This window comes from Trachymyrmex cornetzi, unplaced genomic scaffold, assembly GCF_001594075.2.
Source record: "Trachymyrmex cornetzi isolate Tcor2-1 unplaced genomic scaffold, Tcor1.1 scaffold138, whole genome shotgun sequence".
In the NCBI taxonomy this organism is placed as follows: Eukaryota; Metazoa; Arthropoda; class Insecta; order Hymenoptera; family Formicidae; genus Trachymyrmex; species Trachymyrmex cornetzi.
This window is the reverse complement of record NW_017295960.1, coordinates 533,885-554,530: the sequence shown is the minus strand read 5'-3', so window position 1 is coordinate 554,530 and position 20,646 is coordinate 533,885. Positions and strand designations below refer to the sequence as shown.

At 36.1% G+C, this 20,646-nt stretch overlaps 3 protein-coding genes across 9 annotated transcripts in view; 2 read left to right on the top strand and 1 right to left on the bottom strand.

The window, feature by feature from the left end:
• Positions 1–12,014, bottom strand: part of LOC108770982 (uncharacterized) — a 38,099-nt gene extending 26,085 nt beyond the window's left edge. For 4 of the 7 annotated variants that reach the window (XM_018522804.1, XM_018522806.1, XM_018522807.1 and 1 more), the window contains exons 1-3: positions 11,355–11,891; positions 9,544–9,604; positions 5,196–5,327 (exon numbers count right to left, since the gene is read on the bottom strand). In XM_018522804.1, coding sequence (XP_018378306.1) covers positions 5,196–5,294 — 99 coding nt within the window. In that variant the 5' untranslated portion in view covers positions 5,295–5,327; positions 9,544–9,604; positions 11,355–11,891. Of the gene's footprint in view, positions 1–5,195; positions 5,328–9,543; positions 9,605–11,354; positions 11,892–11,971 lie in introns of those variants that run through there. The other 3 variants (XM_018522811.1, XM_018522812.1, XM_018522805.1) reach the window with 2 other exon arrangements.
• On the top strand, positions 11,912–12,469 carry LOC108770984 (lethal (3) 87Df). Its single transcript, XM_018522813.1, has one exon. It carries the CDS (start codon positions 12,022–12,024, stop codon positions 12,364–12,366), a length of 345 nt encoding a protein of 114 aa, XP_018378315.1. The 5' UTR covers positions 11,912–12,021; the 3' UTR covers positions 12,367–12,469.
• A 1,289-nt stretch (positions 12,470–13,758) lies between these two features.
• On the top strand, positions 13,759–20,378 carry LOC108770922 (P protein). The gene is made up of 17 exons (XM_018522686.1): positions 13,759–13,940; positions 14,491–14,656; positions 14,726–14,800; positions 14,905–15,031; positions 15,093–15,162; positions 15,299–15,492; positions 16,204–16,307; positions 16,468–16,627; positions 17,115–17,186; positions 17,497–17,628; positions 17,709–17,963; positions 18,055–18,189; positions 18,952–19,146; positions 19,207–19,440; positions 19,564–19,822; positions 20,066–20,159; positions 20,285–20,378. Exons 1-17 carry the CDS (start codon positions 13,850–13,852, stop codon positions 20,373–20,375), a joined length of 2,454 nt encoding a protein of 817 aa, XP_018378188.1. The 5' UTR covers positions 13,759–13,849; the 3' UTR covers positions 20,376–20,378.
• The last annotated feature ends 268 nt before the right edge of the window (positions 20,379–20,646 follow it).

Here is a 20,646-nt window from a genome sequence, read left to right as displayed (position 1 = left end):
TTTATAAAATTCTTTAAAAGAAAATAAATTCTTGTTTTAAGTACATGATAACGAGTTTTATAATAAATATTACATATAAGATTATTGTCGATGTTGTTTATTAAACAAATTGAGTAATCATTTTTTAGAAAGAGAATAATATTTTTCTGTGCATGTAGGAAACTCAAACATGATGAGCAAAGCTGCAAAAAATTTTGATATTTCGGCAACTAGATTGTTCTACGTAATTAATTTAATAATTCAACATAATTATGGTGAACTATGTATCTAGCTAAATTTTTAAATACTTTAGCAAAATCATTCTTTCCGTATAAGTATACGTATATAATAGAAACTACCAGTTTTACGAACAAATGAATCGATACAATATAAAAATTTCCTAACGAATTCGAAGATTTGATCTTGTTATTATTTTATTTTCTTTAAATTAAGATCTTTCACAAAAAGATCAGTTTTGCTGAAGTCTAGCAGTTTGCTAAAAATCTAGCTAGATCTGAAAATAATTTTGATGGATTATCAAAATAACTATGTAGAAAGCTTAAACGTTGATGATAATGCTGGAAAAAAGCTTTGATATTCTAACAAGTCGTATGTAATTATTTTGATATCCCAAACACAAAATGATCTTCAGATCTATATCAGCTCACTTTTCAATACTTCAACCGTTCTTTTCGTGTTGCAGTCGATGTTGGTGATAAGATAGTTAAGCCTTTGCGCTTCACGTCGCGATAACGCTGCGGACAAAGGAAGTTTCGTAGATAAAGGCAAGAGTTCAGGCGATCGAAGTGACTCGAGCGAACTTCCTTATCCACATCGTTCATCGAAACTCTCGTGCATACAACGGTCATGTACGCGCGCAACCGTTTCACGAAGGAAAAGAAGAGCTTCCGCTTTAAACGTAGACATCTCGGCTGAGATCTTCGGTTGAAAACGCCAGCTTCTAACGAGAGGACATCGGGGAAACAATAGCAAGAAGCGGCATTTGATCCGGCGTGTGATTTCGCCGTGCGAATCGGCACGATCGTGCGCGAGGAGGCGAGACAACGCGGGGAGAGACAATGGGGAGAAAAGATGAGAGTTCTCTCCGCGATTTCTCCTTCTTCGCACCTGAACCGTGCACGCGCCGCGCGGCCACAGGTTCTCTCCGACGTTCTCCAGCCTCTCTGGTTTCCGGCGTGGGGCTACCATGCAATCGGCACGCGTGACGACGAACAATGGAAAGCAAGTCGTCGTCGGTCGAAACGAGATCGGTCGCGTGAACCGCGGCATGTTCCCTGAGTGAGCATAAAAGTTCTCACAAGAAACATACGAAGGTTTTGTTGAAAGGATAAACCTCAATGGAGAACCGTTTGAGAAGCGGAATCGTCCTGATTGTGAAAGCTATAGCGACGAATGAATAAAACATCTATTAATGAATAAACATTGGTTGATTCGTGTGCGTATAAAAAAATTACAATAAGTTGGGTGCTAAAATTCGCACGAGTTAACGGATTCCTAGAGATGAGAAGAGACGCGAATTGACTCTTTACACGGAAAGAACGGTTTTGCTGAGGTATATACAAATTTAACTAGGTCGGTACTCATATATAGTCAGATCTTATATTTAACACCGTCTTAAGTACACTGAGAAAAAATGCTGTTAATTAAATTAAAATCTATATTACGGGCTGTCACTAACATAAGTAATTAATTCATGTATATTTTTATTGACATAAAAGCCTTGATTATTGAAATAATAATTTGTGCCTTTTTGTCAATAAAAATATATATGAATTAATCATTTATGTTAGTGACAGCCAGCAATATAGACTTTAATTGAATTAACAGTATTTTTTTCTCAGTGTACAGTCTTAAGATATCATGAACCAATCAGAGGTTAATATTCATAATCAATTCTTATTTTAAGACCCTCTGATTGATTCATAACATCTTAAGACTGTACTTAGAACGGTCTTGAATATAATGGGTCTTCTACAATAATTCATTAGTCATAAATCAGAAGTCGGAAACTAAAAATTGACAAATCACAGTCGTCATTTTTTAACTTCTGACTTCTAATTTATGACTAATGGCTTATTGTAGAAGGTCTATAAGATCTGACTATGATTACCGGCCAGAGAGCCGTATTAGCATCTTAAGATGGTCTTAAAATGAGAACGGATTATGAATACCGCCCATTGATCCGAAAATAATTTTATTAAATTATCCAAATAATTATATAGGATGCTCCAACTGGTCACTCAAATAACAAAAGATTCTTATTGTTCTTATTAAATACCAAAACTTTTTGCAACATTGCTTATTATGTTTAAGTTTCCTAAATAATTATTTTGATGGTCCAACAAAATTATTTTTATCTATATCTAGCTACAAATTTTTAAATATTTCAACAAAATTGTTCTTTTCGTGCAGCATTTGCCGATTACTTTTAAATATACCTTCGCAAACGATTATATTATAAGAAACGCGGTTTGCGGGTCATCTTCGTCTTCACGGACAAGACGATTTTACTGAAATATCTAATTCAGCTAGATACAAATCTGAAAATAACTTTGTCAGATGATTAAAATAATTATTTAAGAACCTCAAGCATGATGATTTAACAAAGTTGTTTTCAGATCTGTATCCAGCTAATCTGTATCCAGCTTAGACGCTTCAGCAAAACCGTTCTCTCCGTGTTGATACATCATTAAACGCCAACGTTTCGTGAACATTACGGTTCATCAGAACGAGAAGCAACCTGATACTGATCAGTATCAGGATCAATGAACTGCAATATTCGCGAAACGTCGGCGTTTAATAATGTATCAAGACACGGAGCAAATCACGTAGCTACTTTAAAAAAAAAAGTACCTGTGTATGCCTCAAAGGTATTATCAATTAACTTAAATATGTGAAGGCTATTTTCTATAAGACTATATTTATCTACTCCAGTGCATCGACACTGGACAGGATGAAGTGCAAGTCTAGGCAACGTAATCGCTTTTAAAGCGATTTATGATGTTTCATCGTGTCATGTCCGTTCGAATATAATTAATTCGTCGCGATTCGTGCATGAGAAAGTTAATGCGAGCCGCGAAAGTGGAGATCGATATAACTTACAGGATACAACGGGATACGTTCGACAGTCGAATTATTCTTAGTTTCATCGTTAAAGGAGGCATTCGAGCATGCGAGTGATTACGCGACGCTTATCTGCAAATCATATATGAAAGCGTAGACTTCAATCGCGAATTATAAAAAAGAAGAATCGACAATAATAATTGTAATATTTGCGTCGAAACTGCACGCTCGAGCATTTAGATCGTGCGAAATGAAACTGATGTGCGGTACAATGTCGAAAGATAGCGAAAATTATCGTTATTCAACGCCTTCGTGTTGTAGTGGAACGTTGAACGCAATATTCGGTCACGCGTCGCTGGCTATCATTTTTACAGAAAGGAACTGAACAGGTTGCAAGGCGGTTTGACGACACGAACACGGATGCGCGCGAATGATCTATTCATGGATGAAGCGCAATCCCGTTGCGGGTGGAATCGCATTTGAGAAAGGGCGTTGAACCTCGACGTGGCCTTCAGCCTAGCTGTCCGCGCGATCAGCTGGTTTTTCCGCTATACGCGTACATGATGAGTATACATGATACTTGGCATAGCACATTCATACATGCATATGTACATAAGCGATCCCTCGTGGATATTGCGTAAATGCAATAACGGCGGAAGCCAGGGACACACTCGACGTCGATGGTGAACGTGGACCTTGAAGTTCAACGTCCATCGGCGGTACCGTCGATGTTATTGATTTCGTTCGGTAGAAAAAGCAGCTTTGCAACCGTTGTAAGATTCTTTGCTACGACTGAATTTTGCCCTTAATTTTTCACTGGATCTAAATGTACCTAGTCAGCCAAGTCTGCTTGAACAGGTTTTCCAAAGCATCTACTGACAAATTTTATGAGTAAGAAAGTTTCAAAAATTTATTATATAAAAGGTGTTGTCACAAAAAATATAATAAAATTTGTTTATATTATGATTTGATAGCATTCGAGGCAAAAATTGAAAGAGTTTGTACATAGTTTGACGCAGATTGGCAGCAGAAATCGAGCAGGATCTACATTCGACAAATTCTGCTCGATTTTTACCGTCAAGTTAGTGTCTGCTATCAAGTTATGTCAGATCAGCTCTAGACACGAGCTTAATGCAAACACAGATGGTACTGCTGCACTTTTCTCATCGAATCTGGTGCCAATCTGCTGGACAGTTTGCTTATTGAATATAAATCAATCATATTAAATAGAGTTGTCACAAATTCTTTATCCTAAAATTCCGTAATTTTTCCCTGACTTCTAGATAAAATTCCAGGTTTGCCCCTGCTTTCAATAATATTTTGAATCTTTTTGTATTTTTGTCCTGATTCAGAAACCGCCAAATATTTTGTTGAGAGAGCAATTTAATACAGTAATGTAAATTATACTATTAATGTTGTTGACACTGCTTGCGTTGAATCGTTAAATTAGTAGTACTCCAAAATTACGTAGGTATGATATGTGCATATTAATATCCTTTAAAGCCAAGAATTTTAATTTTGCAGAATTTCTCTGATTTCCCTGATTAAAGAATCCTATAGTTGCAAAACTGCTTTTTCTGCTGCACGCACTCTCTAAATTCTTTGGAGTTGAATTTCACTCTAAATATTTCACTTTATTATAAAGAAATATAAATTTTAAATAACTTGTATACTCTCTAAATTCTTCTGGCGTGGTATCTCATTCTAAAGAATGAAAATTAAATCAATCTTAAAGAAGAGTGGTTCAATCTTTAAAAGTGAGATTTTACTCTTCAAAATAAGATTCACTTTAAAAGTTTTAGAGAGCAGCCTTTATCGCACTTGGAGCTCTACTTGGAGGATGTTTCTTAAATCATATACAGCGCCTATTCCTGATTAAAAATTAAGTCGAAAAGTCTTCTACCATTTTGCAATTTTCGTGATAGTTAATGGTTGGGCAGCCGGATACGCGCTTATTCGGCAATATTTAGAAATTAATATTTCGTCAACTATTGCAAAAATTGCAAAATTGTAAAGGATTTTTCGACTCGATTTTTAATTAGGAATAACGTTATATGATTAGTGTCCACTATTTGAGAAATACCCTGTATAGCGACGACATCGCATAGATGTTGAGACGGTGAGAAGCTCACCTGTTTCTGGGCCTTGTCCATGATACGGTACGAGGGTGAATTGTGATGACCGGATGCTGCGACGACGGCGCCCGCCTTACGAGACACGCATTGCCCCATATAGATCCGCCAACCTTGTCCCAACACCGAATGCTGTTCACATAAGAGAGTGTGCATTAGTAAAAGTACAAGTACTTTGTAAATACGCGTTCGTGCGCTTACGCTAATTGTTAAAGCCATTTAGAGGAGAGCACGTAAAGTTGAAGAAACCAAGATATCTCCGTAAAATAGTAGACAAGAGTTTTTCCCTTAACACACGTTATTATACACCCGCATACCATCGACGACACGTACAGCGGAAAGAGTTAAACTATGCGTATAACAGTTCTCATCCTGATTGCACACCTGCCTCCCCATTCGCTTTCATTAACGTTTCAGCTCGCAGTTGATCGATGGAGAATCTTCGTTCGATAGAAGCGAAAATCATTAAGCGAAAAGAAAGTATAAATAGCGGAAGGATATATATGCAGCCAGGGTACCAAGAAGTAGACAGAGTACCACCACCTGAAGTAACATGTAAATCTGGAAAAAGTTCCGCGCTGATCGATAAAGCCTATTTCTCTGTCGAAAGGAGAAAATGCGCGATTTAACCAAAGGCATTGGTCGAGGTATGCCGAGGTACATCATCTATGATTACCTTTCGCGTTACGGCACCGGTTCTCAATCTTGCAGGTCACGAACCGAACTCGCGTCCCTATTAGATACGCCAGTGTTGCGATATACAGAATGTTCCGAAGAAGAGACATTAGCAGCGAAGCGCGAAGGAAAAATATTCTAAGAAATATGTATAAAACGCCGCTTTTTCTCGGAACTCGGATTCTTTTGCGGTAATAAAGGATCTTGTATAAAAATAGTTAAAAAGAAAGTCATGTAGAAATATATAAATTACTTTAATGGAAGAGAAACGTTTAATAAAATAATCCTTCTAATGGCATCATTTGACTATCGATAAATTCACGGCAAGATAAATCTATGTTACAAGGGCAGTGATTGTGCTAAACCGGAAAATAGGACACGGATTTTAAAGACCCGAGTCTCTCTCGAGCGTCGCTCTCGTCGAAAATTCGGCACAGATCGAACGTAGATGGGTATTGACCCACAAGCGAATACGATAGCAATGACTCTCTAAACATTTAATCCCTCGCAAGATGACTATCATAATACCGTTACGTAAATATATAATATGTGTGTGTGTGTGTGTGCATATTTTTTAAATTTTATATTATATTTATTTATATTTTAAGTTTTTTTCATGTTATTTATTCATATATTTTATACATTTATATTATTTCATACATTTCTATCGTATTTATTCATATATCTCTATTTTATATATAAAAAAATTATTTTCAGATTTGTATCTAGTTAAATTTTTAGGTATTTTTCAGCAAAATCATTCTTTCCGTGTATCACCGTGTTGATAAAAATAAAGTGACACGTCTCAAAATTAAGTAACTTTTCAGTAAAGAATTTTTTTCTTTCTAAATTGGAACGACATTTTAATCAAGATAATGATTGTATATAACTTCCTTTCTAATGTTATACTAATTTGCTTTCTGCGTTATACTTTCAATTATAATATATTCTTTAAAACTGTGTCATGAGTTTTCGAAATTCAAACATTGCAATCCTAATATAAGATTGTGAAAATTTCATTCCTTATTAAAGTTGCGACACTTTTCTATATAAGTATAATGTATCCACAAATATGTCGTCTTGCCACAAAAATATGTCAGTTTTTAAGGGTTGATTTCCTTTCATTGTCTAAAAAATGCTAATTTTTTACTTCTGTTATTTATTACTTTTCTATCAACGCGACGATATATTTAAAATAATTAATTTTTACTGCAAAAACGTTCAGAGCGACTATTTGTACCTGGATTCCTTCGCATGAGGATGATTGTTTGAAATAACAAGACTACCAACTTCGAAAGACATACCATAGGGAGCGTCCGAGGATTTTTATTTGAAATGCATCGCATAGATGGTGAAAGGTGACCAGTATGCTACGATCTCCAAATGTGGGACAATAAATGGCACTGGCCCGATTTGTCGTAGAGAGCATTGCGGATTACATTAGCTCGTGTTCCGCGTTCTATAACGTCTCGCGGAATCGTTGAATAAAGAGGAATAATTCTGAAATTCAAAGATTTTCCGGGATCCGAAGCGAAGGAGTAAAGAACTCATTGTCAGAGATACGGAGACGTCAACACCTAAGATAATGTAAAATGGCTGTTTTCCTTTTGGGAGATACAGTCGATATAGGAATGTGTCATTCTATCCTTGTTATTCATTGACTAAAGAAAGATAGACGTGTCTCTTAAAAGAAAAACAGTCTATACATAACGACGTCAAAACCCAAGATGTAAGATACAGAATAATGATACATCGCTTTCTTACTTCAAAAATGACACGACTAAAAAAATTAAGTTTCTCAGAAAAGGAAAAAACTATTTTTTAACTTGAGACAGAAAATTATTGATTTATTAAATAATATCAGCAAAAAGAATATATTCTTAACGTGATCAAACGTTATTTTTATAATTTTTGTTCCACAATTCTTCAAAATCACTTTTTTTAAATTGTAACAATTTTGATTTCACTTTTTTTTTTAAATCGCATTCTTTTTGAAATATGACGATTTTTTATAAAGTTAAATAAGTTACCTTTCAATGTAATAATTTAAGTATCTAATAATTTAATATTCTATCTTTTCTCTCTCATATTCGACCTTAAAATATTTCGTTTATGGTATGGTAATGGACACCTCTCCTCCCCTGACAAATTTCTGGATTCGTCAATGCATTCGGTAAAATATCGTAAAATTTTCGGCAACAAAGAAAAACTATTTTTCAACTTGATAGAAAATTATTGATTTATTAAATAATATCAGCGAAAAGAATATATTCTTAACGTAATGAAACGTTATTTTTATCATTTTTACTCTAAATTTCTTACAGTGAAATCTCACTCCAAGAAAATGAAAATATAATCACCCTTAAAAAAAAGTGAAAATATTTTACTTCTTAAAAAAGAGTGACAATTTTCACTCTTTTTAAAGTGAATTTTTACTTCAAAGGAGTGAAATCTCATTATTTTTAAATGAGATTTTACTCTAAAAAAAGTGAAGATCGTAATTTTTTTTCAAAAAGTGAAATATTTTCACTTTTTTTCAAGGGTGGTTGCATTTTCACTCTCTTGGAGTGAGATTTTACTGCAAGAAATTTAGAGTGTTCGTTTCACAATTCTTCAAAATCACTTTTTTTGAGTTGTAACAATTTTGACTTTTTTTTTCAAATCATTCTTTTTGAAATATGATTTTTTTATGAAGTTAAGTTACCTTTTTTTCAATGTAATAATTTAATTAATAATTTAATATTCTACCATTTTATTTGATCTTAAAAAAATTTCGTTTACGGTATGCTAATGGACCCCTCTCCACCTCTGACAAATTCCTGGATCCGTCAATGCATTCGGCAAAATATCGTAAAATTTTCGGCAGCAACCTGATGATTTCGGATGAACGTTTTCGGTTACCCGTACGAAGCAACGGATAAGCAATCGCGGCTGGTGCCTCTCGCGCCGTAAATACATGGAATCTGACCTTTCTTGCGCCGCGTTCGGTTCTCGCGCGAAATCTCGGCTTACCGTTAGCGTGGAACGTTAGCAAGCACCGGAGATGCCTTCGCAAGTGCAGGTAATTCCCTTAATCGACGCGACGATTTCATTATATTAGTCCCTCCTGGGAGGCAAACACGATCAGCGCTCGTCGCAAAAAAGATCACGAGGGACTTCCACAATACACAAACGGGACGATAACCCCGTTGACTCCGGTCGTTTGTTTCGCATTACTTGCCAATTCTTTAGCTTACAACAGTCTTCTAGAAAAACGGCGAACAAATCGCCGTCTGTATATTGAACTCTAGATCTCTGGGATCTCCAGAGACGTGAATCTCTCCTCGAGAATCCTTCCTCGATTTCCCCGACTCGTGGCTTCTCGCTTTCGTGAATTCTTCTCTTTGGATCTTCGTATCTTAACTTGTTCCGTCGTGAATGAAATAATACTTCCCACGGAGATCGAGAGTAAAAGGAGCAGAAAAGGATAGATTACAAAAAAAGATAGATAGATAGATAGATATAGAGAGAGAGAGAGAGAGAGAGAGAGAGAGAGAGAGAGAGAGAGAGAGAGAGCAAGACGTGGTTAATAGTGCGAGGAAATACCGTGCATGCACCTCTTCCCTTCCCCTGAATTAAAAGCGTATGCGAATTCCTAGATGATGTCACCGCGTCTCCGCGATTCCTTACTCACAGAAACGAAAATCCCTTAGGCGGTTTTATGCCTGGCCTGCCGTAGAGTAATCTCGAATACACTGGAAAAAAATAAAGTCGTCCAGCTTCATGGGAGGATCGAAAAGCTTCACCGCCTTCTCGTTTTCGGACGCGCGTTCTTCCGAAGTGAATCTTATCCAATCTTATCGTCGGATAAAGGATGGCTTCCGATAAAAGGTATCACAAAAATAAAGATTACAGAAACAAAAAACGTAAGTGCGTATACTCCGAAACGTAATCTATGACCTGGCAATTTATTCCGCGGATGACAAGACGGACAATTGTCATCAGTGAACACGCGTCTTATATCTCACCATCAATTACTATCTTTCGAAACATCACCCGTCAAAAGTGCTTCGCAGCTCGGTGACGTAACGAGCCGTTGAACATATGTGTATACACACATTCTGTTTATTTATATGACACGGATTTAATTTGCACAGCCAGTAGTTTCGAAAGTTCAGACCCGCGTTCAGAACCGCGAGCTCCAGAACTTTATATAGCACAGAAGCTTACAGCAATATTGCTGCAACATTTCTAATGTTACTGCAGTATTAGCTTGTAATTATATTGCTGCAACGTTGCAATGTTGGTGCAATATTTCTGGAACGCTGCAATGTTGATGCAATACTGCTGAAACGCTGCAATGTTGTCACAATATTATTGAAATGATCTGTGCTAGGACTGCACTGTACCCATATAGGTACAGATCATTCCGGTAATATTGCAGCAACATTGCAAATGTTACAAAGCAGATCATTCCAGTAATATTGCGACACTGTGAATAGAAGCTTGCAGCAATATTGTAAATGTTGCTGCAAGCTTCTTGTACAGGTACAGCAAAAGTCATTTCAATAACATTACAGCAACATTGCAATGTTGCAGCAATATTACTGCAAGCTTCTGTGTTGTAATATTGCAGTAATATTGTAACGTTGCAGCAATATTATTGTGAGCTACTGTGTTATACATCATTCCAGCAATATTGCAGTAACACTGCATCTTTGTAACAATATTGTTGCAAGCTTCTGTGCTGAAAGCATATCACAGATCATTCTAGTAATATTACAGCACATTGCAACGTTTCAACAATATCACATTAACATTAACACTGTACAGCATAAATCATTCCAACAATATTGCAATGTGCCAGCAATATTGCAGTAACACTGCAACTTTGTAACAATTTTGCTGCAAGCTTCTGTACTGTATGAATACAACACAAATAATTCCAGCAATATTACAGCAACATCGCAACGTTCCAACAATATTACATTAACATTAACACTGTACAGTATAAATCATTCCAACAATATTGCAATGCTCCAGCAATATTGCAGTAACACTGCAACTTTGTAACCATTTTGCTGCAAGCTTCCGTGCTGTATGAATACAACACAAATCATTCTAGCAATATTACAGCAACATTCCAGTAACATTAATATTACAATATTGCAACAATATTGCTGCAAGCTTCTGTGCTATATAGAGCCCGTGTCACACTAATATACGCATGGAAGATTAACGATGAATTGAAGATTAGAATTCTACCAGTAAGACAATTATAATTCATTTTGTTCTAATTAGTTGAATTCTAACATCTCTAATTCACACTTCTCAATCTTTATATAATGCATACGTGTGACGTGTGACATGACGAGCTTTCCGCGGCGATACTCGATCCGGATTGTTTTCGTGGGTAAGGTTAAGGGACACCGCGATCGACCCGTGTCACGGTGTCCTCGTGTCAGAGGGACACACTACGTAAAAGTCAACACTGACAATTCTTACCTCTTCTGCAGCTGAATCTCCCGGGTGAGTCGCGCGGATACGTGGTACACATCGTAGGAACTGAACACGGGGGAAGGGTGGAGCACCTACGAGCAGCGACGCACGGGTGATCGTGCGTGCATGTCACCGCGATTTGCACAATTTGGAAGGATGACGACGGGTGTCCCAGGTGCCGTTTTTGGAGTAACACGCAACTCGCGTCCTCGCGACGTGTGCGACGTGACAGGACCGTAGAGTATCCTCTTCTCTCGTTGATGATTTCCCTTCAAAGGACAGGTACAGCGGTGCGCCACGCTTTTCGGCAGTAATGTCAAACGTCCACGACAGTGCACGACGGACCGTGTTATTCACGCCAACGATCACGTACCAAGTGTGTGCACCGCACGGGATTGAGAGCCGAGCTGAGCCGAGCCTGCCCTGCCGAGCCTGAGCCGCACCACCTGTCACTCGGATTCGATAGCACGGAACATGCGTCGTGCGACGTCACCTGGCGCCCTGCACCCCGCACGTCGTCACCGCGGCCAATCAGTGTTCGACCTGGAGAAAGAGGAGGTAGGAGCACAAAGTGTAAAGAGTGCAAAGATATTACGACTATTACAACTCCAGCTTAACCTTACTTTGCGTCTCGTGAACCTTGTGAGGATTACGTAAAATCGTTTGTATTATCATGAGTAACATGGATAACGCGATCGTCCAAAATTTGGATGAGGAAGATGAGTCCAAGGCGGTGATGCTGTTCGGCCGAGACATCAGGAAGATCCCCTGTTTCAAGCGGAGTATGCTGTCCGGCATCTACAGCGGTCTCGCAGCCGGCCTGGGCACCTTCATGTTCACCAGTCGCGCGAATCTATCGGTGAACGTCGCCCTGGGATCCTACATGGGAGTCACCACGGTTTACTGGTGCTACTGCCGATACAACTACACGATGGAAAAGTACGAAATGCAGAACCTGAAAAGTATCATTCGGCATAAGTCGATCAACGCTTCAGAGAAGGACAAGGAAAGTGTTTAGGAACATCAGAGAAAACTGGTTGACACATGAAAACTGTTCGTCTGTTGTTGAAGACTTTTAAAATCATATACGAGAACAAGAGATGCGTTATCATGCGATTGTAGCACAGTGCGATATGTAATATAACTAAGATTATTGTATTATATTTATAAAATGTGTGCAAAGAACGCTTGATGAATGTCTGAGTTATTTTTAATCTTTTCATCTGTATATAATATTTTTATATATTAATACCGTATCTATGAGATTGTTAATTGATTGTAATTATATTTTTTAATGTATAAAAGTGTAGTCATTTTTTAAAATATCGATAGATACACTGGAAAGAAAGTTTAGTCACGTTAATTGGAATTCTGGTTGAAAATAGACATCAGAATTTTCTGATTGAATCTATCATAATTCTAGTTGAGATAATCAAAATTCTGAAGTGATTAGAATTTTCTAGCTCGTTTTCATGTCAATCAAAAAATTTTTTTTTAGTATATGAATTCGTAGAGTTCAACGTTATATACTTGGAGGCTTATTTTGTAACTCTTATTGACTGTAACTGTAGCGTTACGGTGTCATATGTCGGTTGCTCAGTTTTGTACATGGTAAAAAAATTGCACAACTACTACACACTGTAACGCTACAGTTACAATCGTTAAGAGTTACAGAATAATCGCTCGGTTGTAATTGTGTGATAATTTAGCCACTGTGTGACCACATAATTGCATTGTACTGTTTCAATTAATTGATAGCGTAAAAAATAATTGTTTTTTAATAATAATTGACACAATGTTAATACACGCGCGCGCGCGAAATCGTATAGTAAAATTATATAATGAATTTCTGTATAATAAAATTATTTTTCAAACGTATATGTTTAATTTTTCTCCACAAGTATGATTGTTCGAAGCTATTAATGTCTTAAAGCTATTTCTTGCATTTCTATTTGATTTTATGTATAATACTATTATATATGTATAATGTTATTTTTCATGAATTATATTTATTATATATATGTATATAATGCTATATTTTTCATGAATTATAAAAATCTTCATATTTGTGGATTCTTACTCTTTAAATCTTTTAGAGTTAATAAAAGCAGAATGAGAGAAATCTTATTTTTCAAAATTGATTTTCAATTTTTATTCTTTAGAATGAGATTCCACTTCAAAGAGTTTAGAGAGCAAAGCTTACATTCCGATAAATAATTTTCTATAGTATGCTTTATATAATACACTTTATATAATATAATTCCAATTTCTATATACTCTATGTTTATATTGTAAAATGTAAATAATCTATAAGGTGACCTCTGAGAATCTTGCGAGTACGAGTGAAACAATACCTACAGTCACAGTGTTTTCAGAGGCGCAACATAGCGCGCATCGTGTAAATAAAATGCGTGCGAATTTAATAAAATTAACATTTTAATTCAACTAAAAATTTGTACATAATAAGAGACAATAACGAACAGATTGAGATAATTGCTATAATGTCACAGAATGATACGAGTGACGATGAATCTGACCCGCCACAGATGTGTAGCCACCTCAACACGAATTCTTACGCCCGTAACAATACAGGTATATTTAAGAATTAAATCTGTTTATATCAATCCCAGGACTAGACGTTGTATTTTTATACACGCGGATCATATAATGAATCTCTCAATGGGAAATTTCTTATACACAACTCTGGTAATGTACTGCAAATGTAGGTGACTTGGGACAGCATGTATTTTGTTAAATTCAGTCGTGATATCCATAAGTCATTAAAGAAAATTTCACAGTAAGAAATTTAAACTTTCTTTAGAAACTCATGAATGGATACTACGATTGAATTTAACAAAAACACATGCTGTTCCAAATTATCTGCACGGTCCCAAGTCATATTTATTTTCTAGATAAATGCCAGGCACCATAAAACAATTATAAGATAATTCAATAAAATTTTAATTTTTTCATTAATTTTATAATTTTTCAATAAAATTCCACTTGTTAAATTACAAAGCACACACAATTAAAACTTTAAAAAACGCTAACAGCTTGAAATGTTCGGGTCTCTTAGAAAACCATGTCTACAGTTCTGAAATCAATTGCAATTTGGACATAATTCTATAACAAATTCCCAAAGTTATGTGTAGCCCGATCAGTCCCTCCTCCTCCGTTTCGAGCTCTGTGATATTCGGACAAATCCCCGAGGAGGTGCTCCGCGCCTGGAGTCAACTACCGGAGGCAATTCGCCTGGATCCGAGTTTAGCGATCTTTCAGAAGGAATGTGATCGAATAACGGAAACGAGGTGAGCGAAATAAGCCTAAGAAATTGGTGAAAAAGGATTTCTACATAACGAAAGATAACGCATTTCCAGATCTCTGGATTGCGTGAAGAAAGAATGCCTGGTTGTGAATATGTCTCTTGGGATGCCACCCTCGACATCAATCAGGTAAATCACATCTACATATCACAATTAAGGGGGAACTTTAACAAGATCCTACGAATTTTTCTCAGAACGAGCGCATGTAATAATTAATCCTGGTATCTTCGCAGTATACAACATCAGAACGTCGACGAAGACGGGCAGGATGTGCAAATACAGGAAAATAATACAGGACAGAGGCCTTTTTGCCGTTACATGAAGTTAATCATACTCTCCTGCTGTTGGCTTCTATTCACAGTAAGAAAACCATCGGACCAATGCGATCAATTAATAAATCTCACGTTGCTTCATATTGCAGATGATACTGATGTTCAAGAACGAGAGGATTGAGACGATGCATCAGCTTTCTGTGTCTAGAGAAAGTAAGAGTATCCTTCTAGTCAATCATGAAAAATCCAACTGCGAATTTTCGTCTATTTTCAGCAAAATGGGATTTAGGAGACGAAATTTCCATAAATAAGTATAATATCAATCAATCAGAATACTCTCCTTAACGATATATAGATTATCGAATCAACGAACATGTTACAAGTACCTTGATTAGCGTGGTGATAAAAGGACCATTGCTGCCATTACAAAAACACGAGCAGTATTTATCTGCGAATTTATCCACATGCTATTTGACGGTATGGCTGCAGGTTCTGGTGGATGGAAAAGCCAATTCACGTCTCTCCATTACTGATTTGAAGAATTTGAAGGTCTCTATATCTTTAAACGCGTACAAAATTATTCTGCACTTACGTTTGCATCGAAAGAACACGAAGTCAAATCCAGCCAAGCCTGAAACAGAGAAAGAAGAAAAGGAATCAGTCATATTAACAAACTGCATATCACAAATATCCTTCGGCCATTCTTTTACACATTTCATAAAACTAATTAATCTTGATTATGTTGAATGTATATCGCGCATATTTATTTAAATAGCTAAATCTACTAAAATGCCTAGTCAGCAGATTAAAAGTAACGTAACATCAATGTTATAATTTCGTACTCAAAAATATAAATGTAATATCACACATGGTGTTACATAACAGTTACATTATGCAAAATTATAATACTAATGAATATTTGTTTCTCTTCAGTTTAGACAGAATAATTAAAAAAGGGATTTATTATAGTTCATAAATATTTCTTATTTCATTCATCCGTCCATTGCTCCGTCACACGTCTTATATTCAATAAATTCTAATGCCTGTCTTTACTTTCTATCATGCACTTTCTTGTCATTCATTATCTATATCATCACAGCCATAATTAAATAGTAAACCTAACGTACGTTTCCTTTCATCACAGCCATATAATTATAACACTAATGTTATGTTTCTTTTAGTTGATGTCGACTGGGTATTTATTTACTGGATAATTATAAACTAACTACACCATACTATATTTGCAATTATTAATTGCAGAACGTAAGCGACGTGTGGACCTTGCCGGTACTACCTGAAAATTTGGCGAGCATTTTCCCCGACCAGAAGCATCGGAAGACTTTCCGTATAAAAGCTGACAGCGAGTACGTTATCTCATATTTTTACTATTATTCAAATCTAATGAAAATAAATTTTGCAAAATGTTTTTATTACAAATTTTCTTGGCAAAACTCCAGCGGAAATATCTGAAAGTCTCACATGCAGTGATATTTCAGAATTTATTAGCAAATGTTTTGTTTATAGAACCCTATCGCAAGGCATGATGTTCATCAATCTGCGCACGAATTCGAAGTCCATTCTTTCGCTTTCGATAGGCTACGATTCATCGCCAATAAATTCCGATATTGGTATACCGCTTGCCGCTGTTGTCTTGATTGCCTTATACGTCCTGATAATTTTCGAGGTATATTAGGTGTTGAACTTAATTCCTGCCGCTCGCTTAATTTAAAACAATGTTCCACACCTTTAAAAAATCTAAAAAAAATTTTTTGTAATGTAATATGCTAAAAAGTTTGACACATTTTTAGCATATTACATTAAAAAAATTTTTTTTTAGATTTTTTAAAGGTGTGGAACACTGTTTTAAATTAAGCGAGCGGCAGGAATTAAGTTCAACACCTAATACGTAAATTAGAATGTATTTGTTATAAATATGAAAAAGATCACAATATGATATATATATATATATATATGCAAGTACATATATAGTATATTAGTAATTCAAGATTGAATTATTTAAAACAATGAAGATCCAGCTTCGATCCTAATAGACATTTCAAAATTTCTAATATTGATTGTGTTTCTCACATATGCGGTCTAAAATAAAGATTCTTAATAATGTATTTATTCCTGTCGATTCCTAAATGCTTCATCATGTTTGACCAAATTAGATAGTACACAGAGCTATAGCTGCTATGCTGGCATCCACGATGTCCGTCGCAACACTGGCGGTTCTAAATGAGGTATGGCAAGTACTCGCTCTTCTAATTTCTATGACGGAATCTTTTAAAAGACAAATATAAAAAGTGCACTGAAAAGACGAGTTCACAGTGTCTAAAAATTTAGTTATAGATCTGAAAATAATTTTGTTAAATCATCAAAATAATAATTAGAACACTAAAACTGATTGATAGCCTTTTGCAGCTCATATCATGCTTGAGATTCCCGTAATTATTTTATGGTTCAACAAAATTATTTTCAGCTATTTATATCTAGCTACATTTTTAGATACTTCAACAAAATCATTTTTCCGTTTGGCATTTTGTACTTTAGCGTCCGAGTATGAGCGAACTTATCTCTTGGATAGATATGGACACGCTGCTGCTACTGTTCTCTATGATGGTGCTGGTTGCCATCATCGCCGAAACTGGAGTATTCGACTGGCTGGCAGTTTATGCTTATAAAGTGAGAAAAAGAAATTGGCATATGTTTAAAGTGAAAAAAAAACTGAACCTGAAATACCTTTATTCACCTTTCATTTTTAGATAACCGGCGGAAGATTGTGGCCGTTGATAATGGCCCTCTGCTTCTCCACTGCGTTTCTGTCATCATTGCTAGATAATGTGACGACCGTATTATTAATGACTCCGGTAACTATTAGACTATGCGAGGTAATGGAGTTGAACCCAATACCAATCCTGACTGCTATGGTAATTTATTCCAACATAGGAGGTGCTACGACACCGGTCGGCGATCCGCCGAATGTCATCATTACTTCCAATCGGGATGTTAAAAACGCCGTGAGTTACACGAATGTGCTACATTGCACGCACAGAAATAAAAGATAATGTCTTTAGTCGATCTGATAATTAACAGATAATTACATCGTAGGAAATTGATTTTGGTACGTTTACATTGCACATGAGTATCGGTGTGATGTTGGTGTTGATTGTGGTCAGTGCGCAAATCCGCTACATTTTTCGAGACGTCGCAGTCCTTAGATTCGATGAGCCGCAAGACGTACAGGTATAATACGCCAAACTTCCAATAAATTATATTCAGACAAAAAGGCCTGTCCTTTTTCCATACCTCAGGACTGAACTTCTTACACGATTTATCTTTTATCTTATTCTCTTCAATGCGAAAAAAAGAAGAAAAATGAACGTGCAAGAAGTTCAGCCTAAAGGTAGCAACTATAAAAGTAACAACTGTACAAGTTTTATTGTAGAATTAATGTGTATATAGTACTTTATATTTATTACAGCTATACATAAAATAGTTTTTTCAACTGTATATTAATTTTTACATATAAATAAACCTTATTGTTAAACGGTAAGAATGATTTTATTGAAGTATCTAAAAATTTAGGTAAATTTTTGAAAATGATTTTGTTGGACCATCAAAGCAATTACATAGAAAACTCAAGTATAATGAAAAATGCTGCAAAAAGTTTTGACATTTTGGCAATCAGTTTCAGCACCCTATATAATTATTTTAATAGTCCAACAAAATGATTTTCAGATCTGTATCTAATTAAATTTTTAGATATTTCAACAAATCATTCTTTCTTATAATTGTTACTATGTTTCTTTCTGAGTGTATAGTATATTGTCTAAAACTTTTATAATGAGTCTCACTCTGAAGAGTAAAAATCTCACTTTTAAAAGTTGAAAATTAAGCCACTCTTTCTCAAAAAGACATGCTCAATTTTTACTCTTCAGAGTAAGTTTCCACTTCAAAAAATTTAGAGAATAAATTATGATGTTGCGCATGATTGTCTACTCACAGGAATTGAGGCACACGATCGCTATTTGGCAACGAGCGGCGGCGAGTCTGTCCACTTATAGCAAGGACGAGAATCTGGTGAGGGAAACCTTACTGAAGAAGGTGAAACGTTTGTTGTCGCAGCTAAAGAAGAAGCTAATCACAGGAAGCACGGCGTCAGAGAGGTACAAGACTACGCTCGAGGAATTACAAGAAAAGGTAAGCTGGATAATCTTTCATTTTTCAATCATTAATCGCAGTATTTCGTGTTTTTTCCAGTATCCTATTAGAGATAAGTGGTTGCTAGCAAAATCTGGATGCGTGTTGGCTTTTGTGATCACGCTCTTCTTCCTACACAGTCTGCTTCATTTACATGTGTCTTTGGGCTGGATTACTCTGCTCGGCGTTCTGCTGCTTCTGATACTGGTCGATAATCAAGATTTCGATGGCCTCATGGCACGCGTCGAATGGAGCACTTTGTTATTTTTTGCATCGTTATTTATTCTTATGGAGGTAACACAAGGAAAACTCTACAAAAATTTTTGCCAATTTGAATGTAGACTCCTCGAGATGAAGTCTTTTTAGACTAAAAGGAATTCGTTGGGAAGTTTAATAGCATTTGAAAAAATTCCTTAGGCTCTTTCGCGTTTGGGCATCATCTGGTGGATCGGCCAAAAGACGCAGGATTTTATTCTATCGGTCAACAAGGAGTCTCAATTAGCTGTTGCTATATTACTGATGCTCTGGGTGTCGGCTTTGGCTAGCTGTTTCGTTGACAATGTACCACTCACCACTATGATGGTGAGAATCGCGACAAATCTTGCCCAAAATCGCGAGCTCAGCTTGCCTATGCAGCCTCTAATATGGGCATTGACGTTCGGAGCTTGTATGGGAGGTAAGAAATTTTCTAGATCTCAATAGTCTCGAAAGCTCAATTAATTCAAAACTGCAAAGTTTGCCTCGAACATAAAATCATCTTTCGAGCTTTGTACAGCATCATGGTTCTCTCAATATGTTCACACGATCGCGTTGAATTAACGATAGTCAAAGGTCATGCCTCGAAAATTGACGCTTTCAAACGAAGAGCGCCAGTTTTTTTTCGCATGGCTGGCAGCTGTTCAGGTGAATATGTTTAAAGGAAATGGAACTTTGATTGGAGCTACTTCCAATGTTATTTGCATGGGTCTCGCGGAACAACACGGTTACAAATTCAATTTCATACAATTCTCCAGGTAAGTAAAACCGTGACGTCACGATTAATGCAAAATGTCACCGCGCTTCGAAGATCTTATGACTTGTCACTTTCCGTCGTAATTTTAAAGACTAAAACTGCATGGTTGTTTCGATTGCATTGCAGAGTAGGATTTCCTATCATGTTAACGAGTACCATAACAATTACGGTATACCTGATGATTGTTCACGTTGTCTTCGGCTGGAACGGAAAATAAATAAGGAAGACATATGAGTGAGGATCTGTTCAATGTACAAGAAACAATAATACTCGTAAATATACTTAATTATTATATAATTTTTTTAAGAGCACAATATCCATTACGTAAAATTACCGAACGTATTTTCATAAAGTATCATATAAAGAAAGAGCATGATCAATATGTAAATTTGTTTTACTTTCAATATTTCTACATATATTTCTGAAATTTTAAGGGAAAAAGAAATCTGTATAACTCTTTTTAATACGGCCGAACTTCTTTATTTATT

Coding starts and splice junctions, on each gene's coding strand:
- LOC108770984 (XM_018522813.1), top strand. CDS start 12,022: ATGAGTAACATGGATAACGCGATCGTCCAAAATTTGGATGAGGAAGAT.
- LOC108770922 (XM_018522686.1), top strand. CDS start 13,850: ATGTCACAGAATGATACGAGTGACGATGAATCTGACCCGCCACAGATG. Junction 14,657..14,725: donor GATCGAATAACGGAAACGAG/GTGAGCGAAATA, acceptor ACGCATTTCCAG/ATCTCTGGATTGCGTGAAGA. Junction 17,187..17,496: donor CACTGGCGGTTCTAAATGAG/GTATGGCAAGTA, acceptor TTTGTACTTTAG/CGTCCGAGTATGAGCGAACT.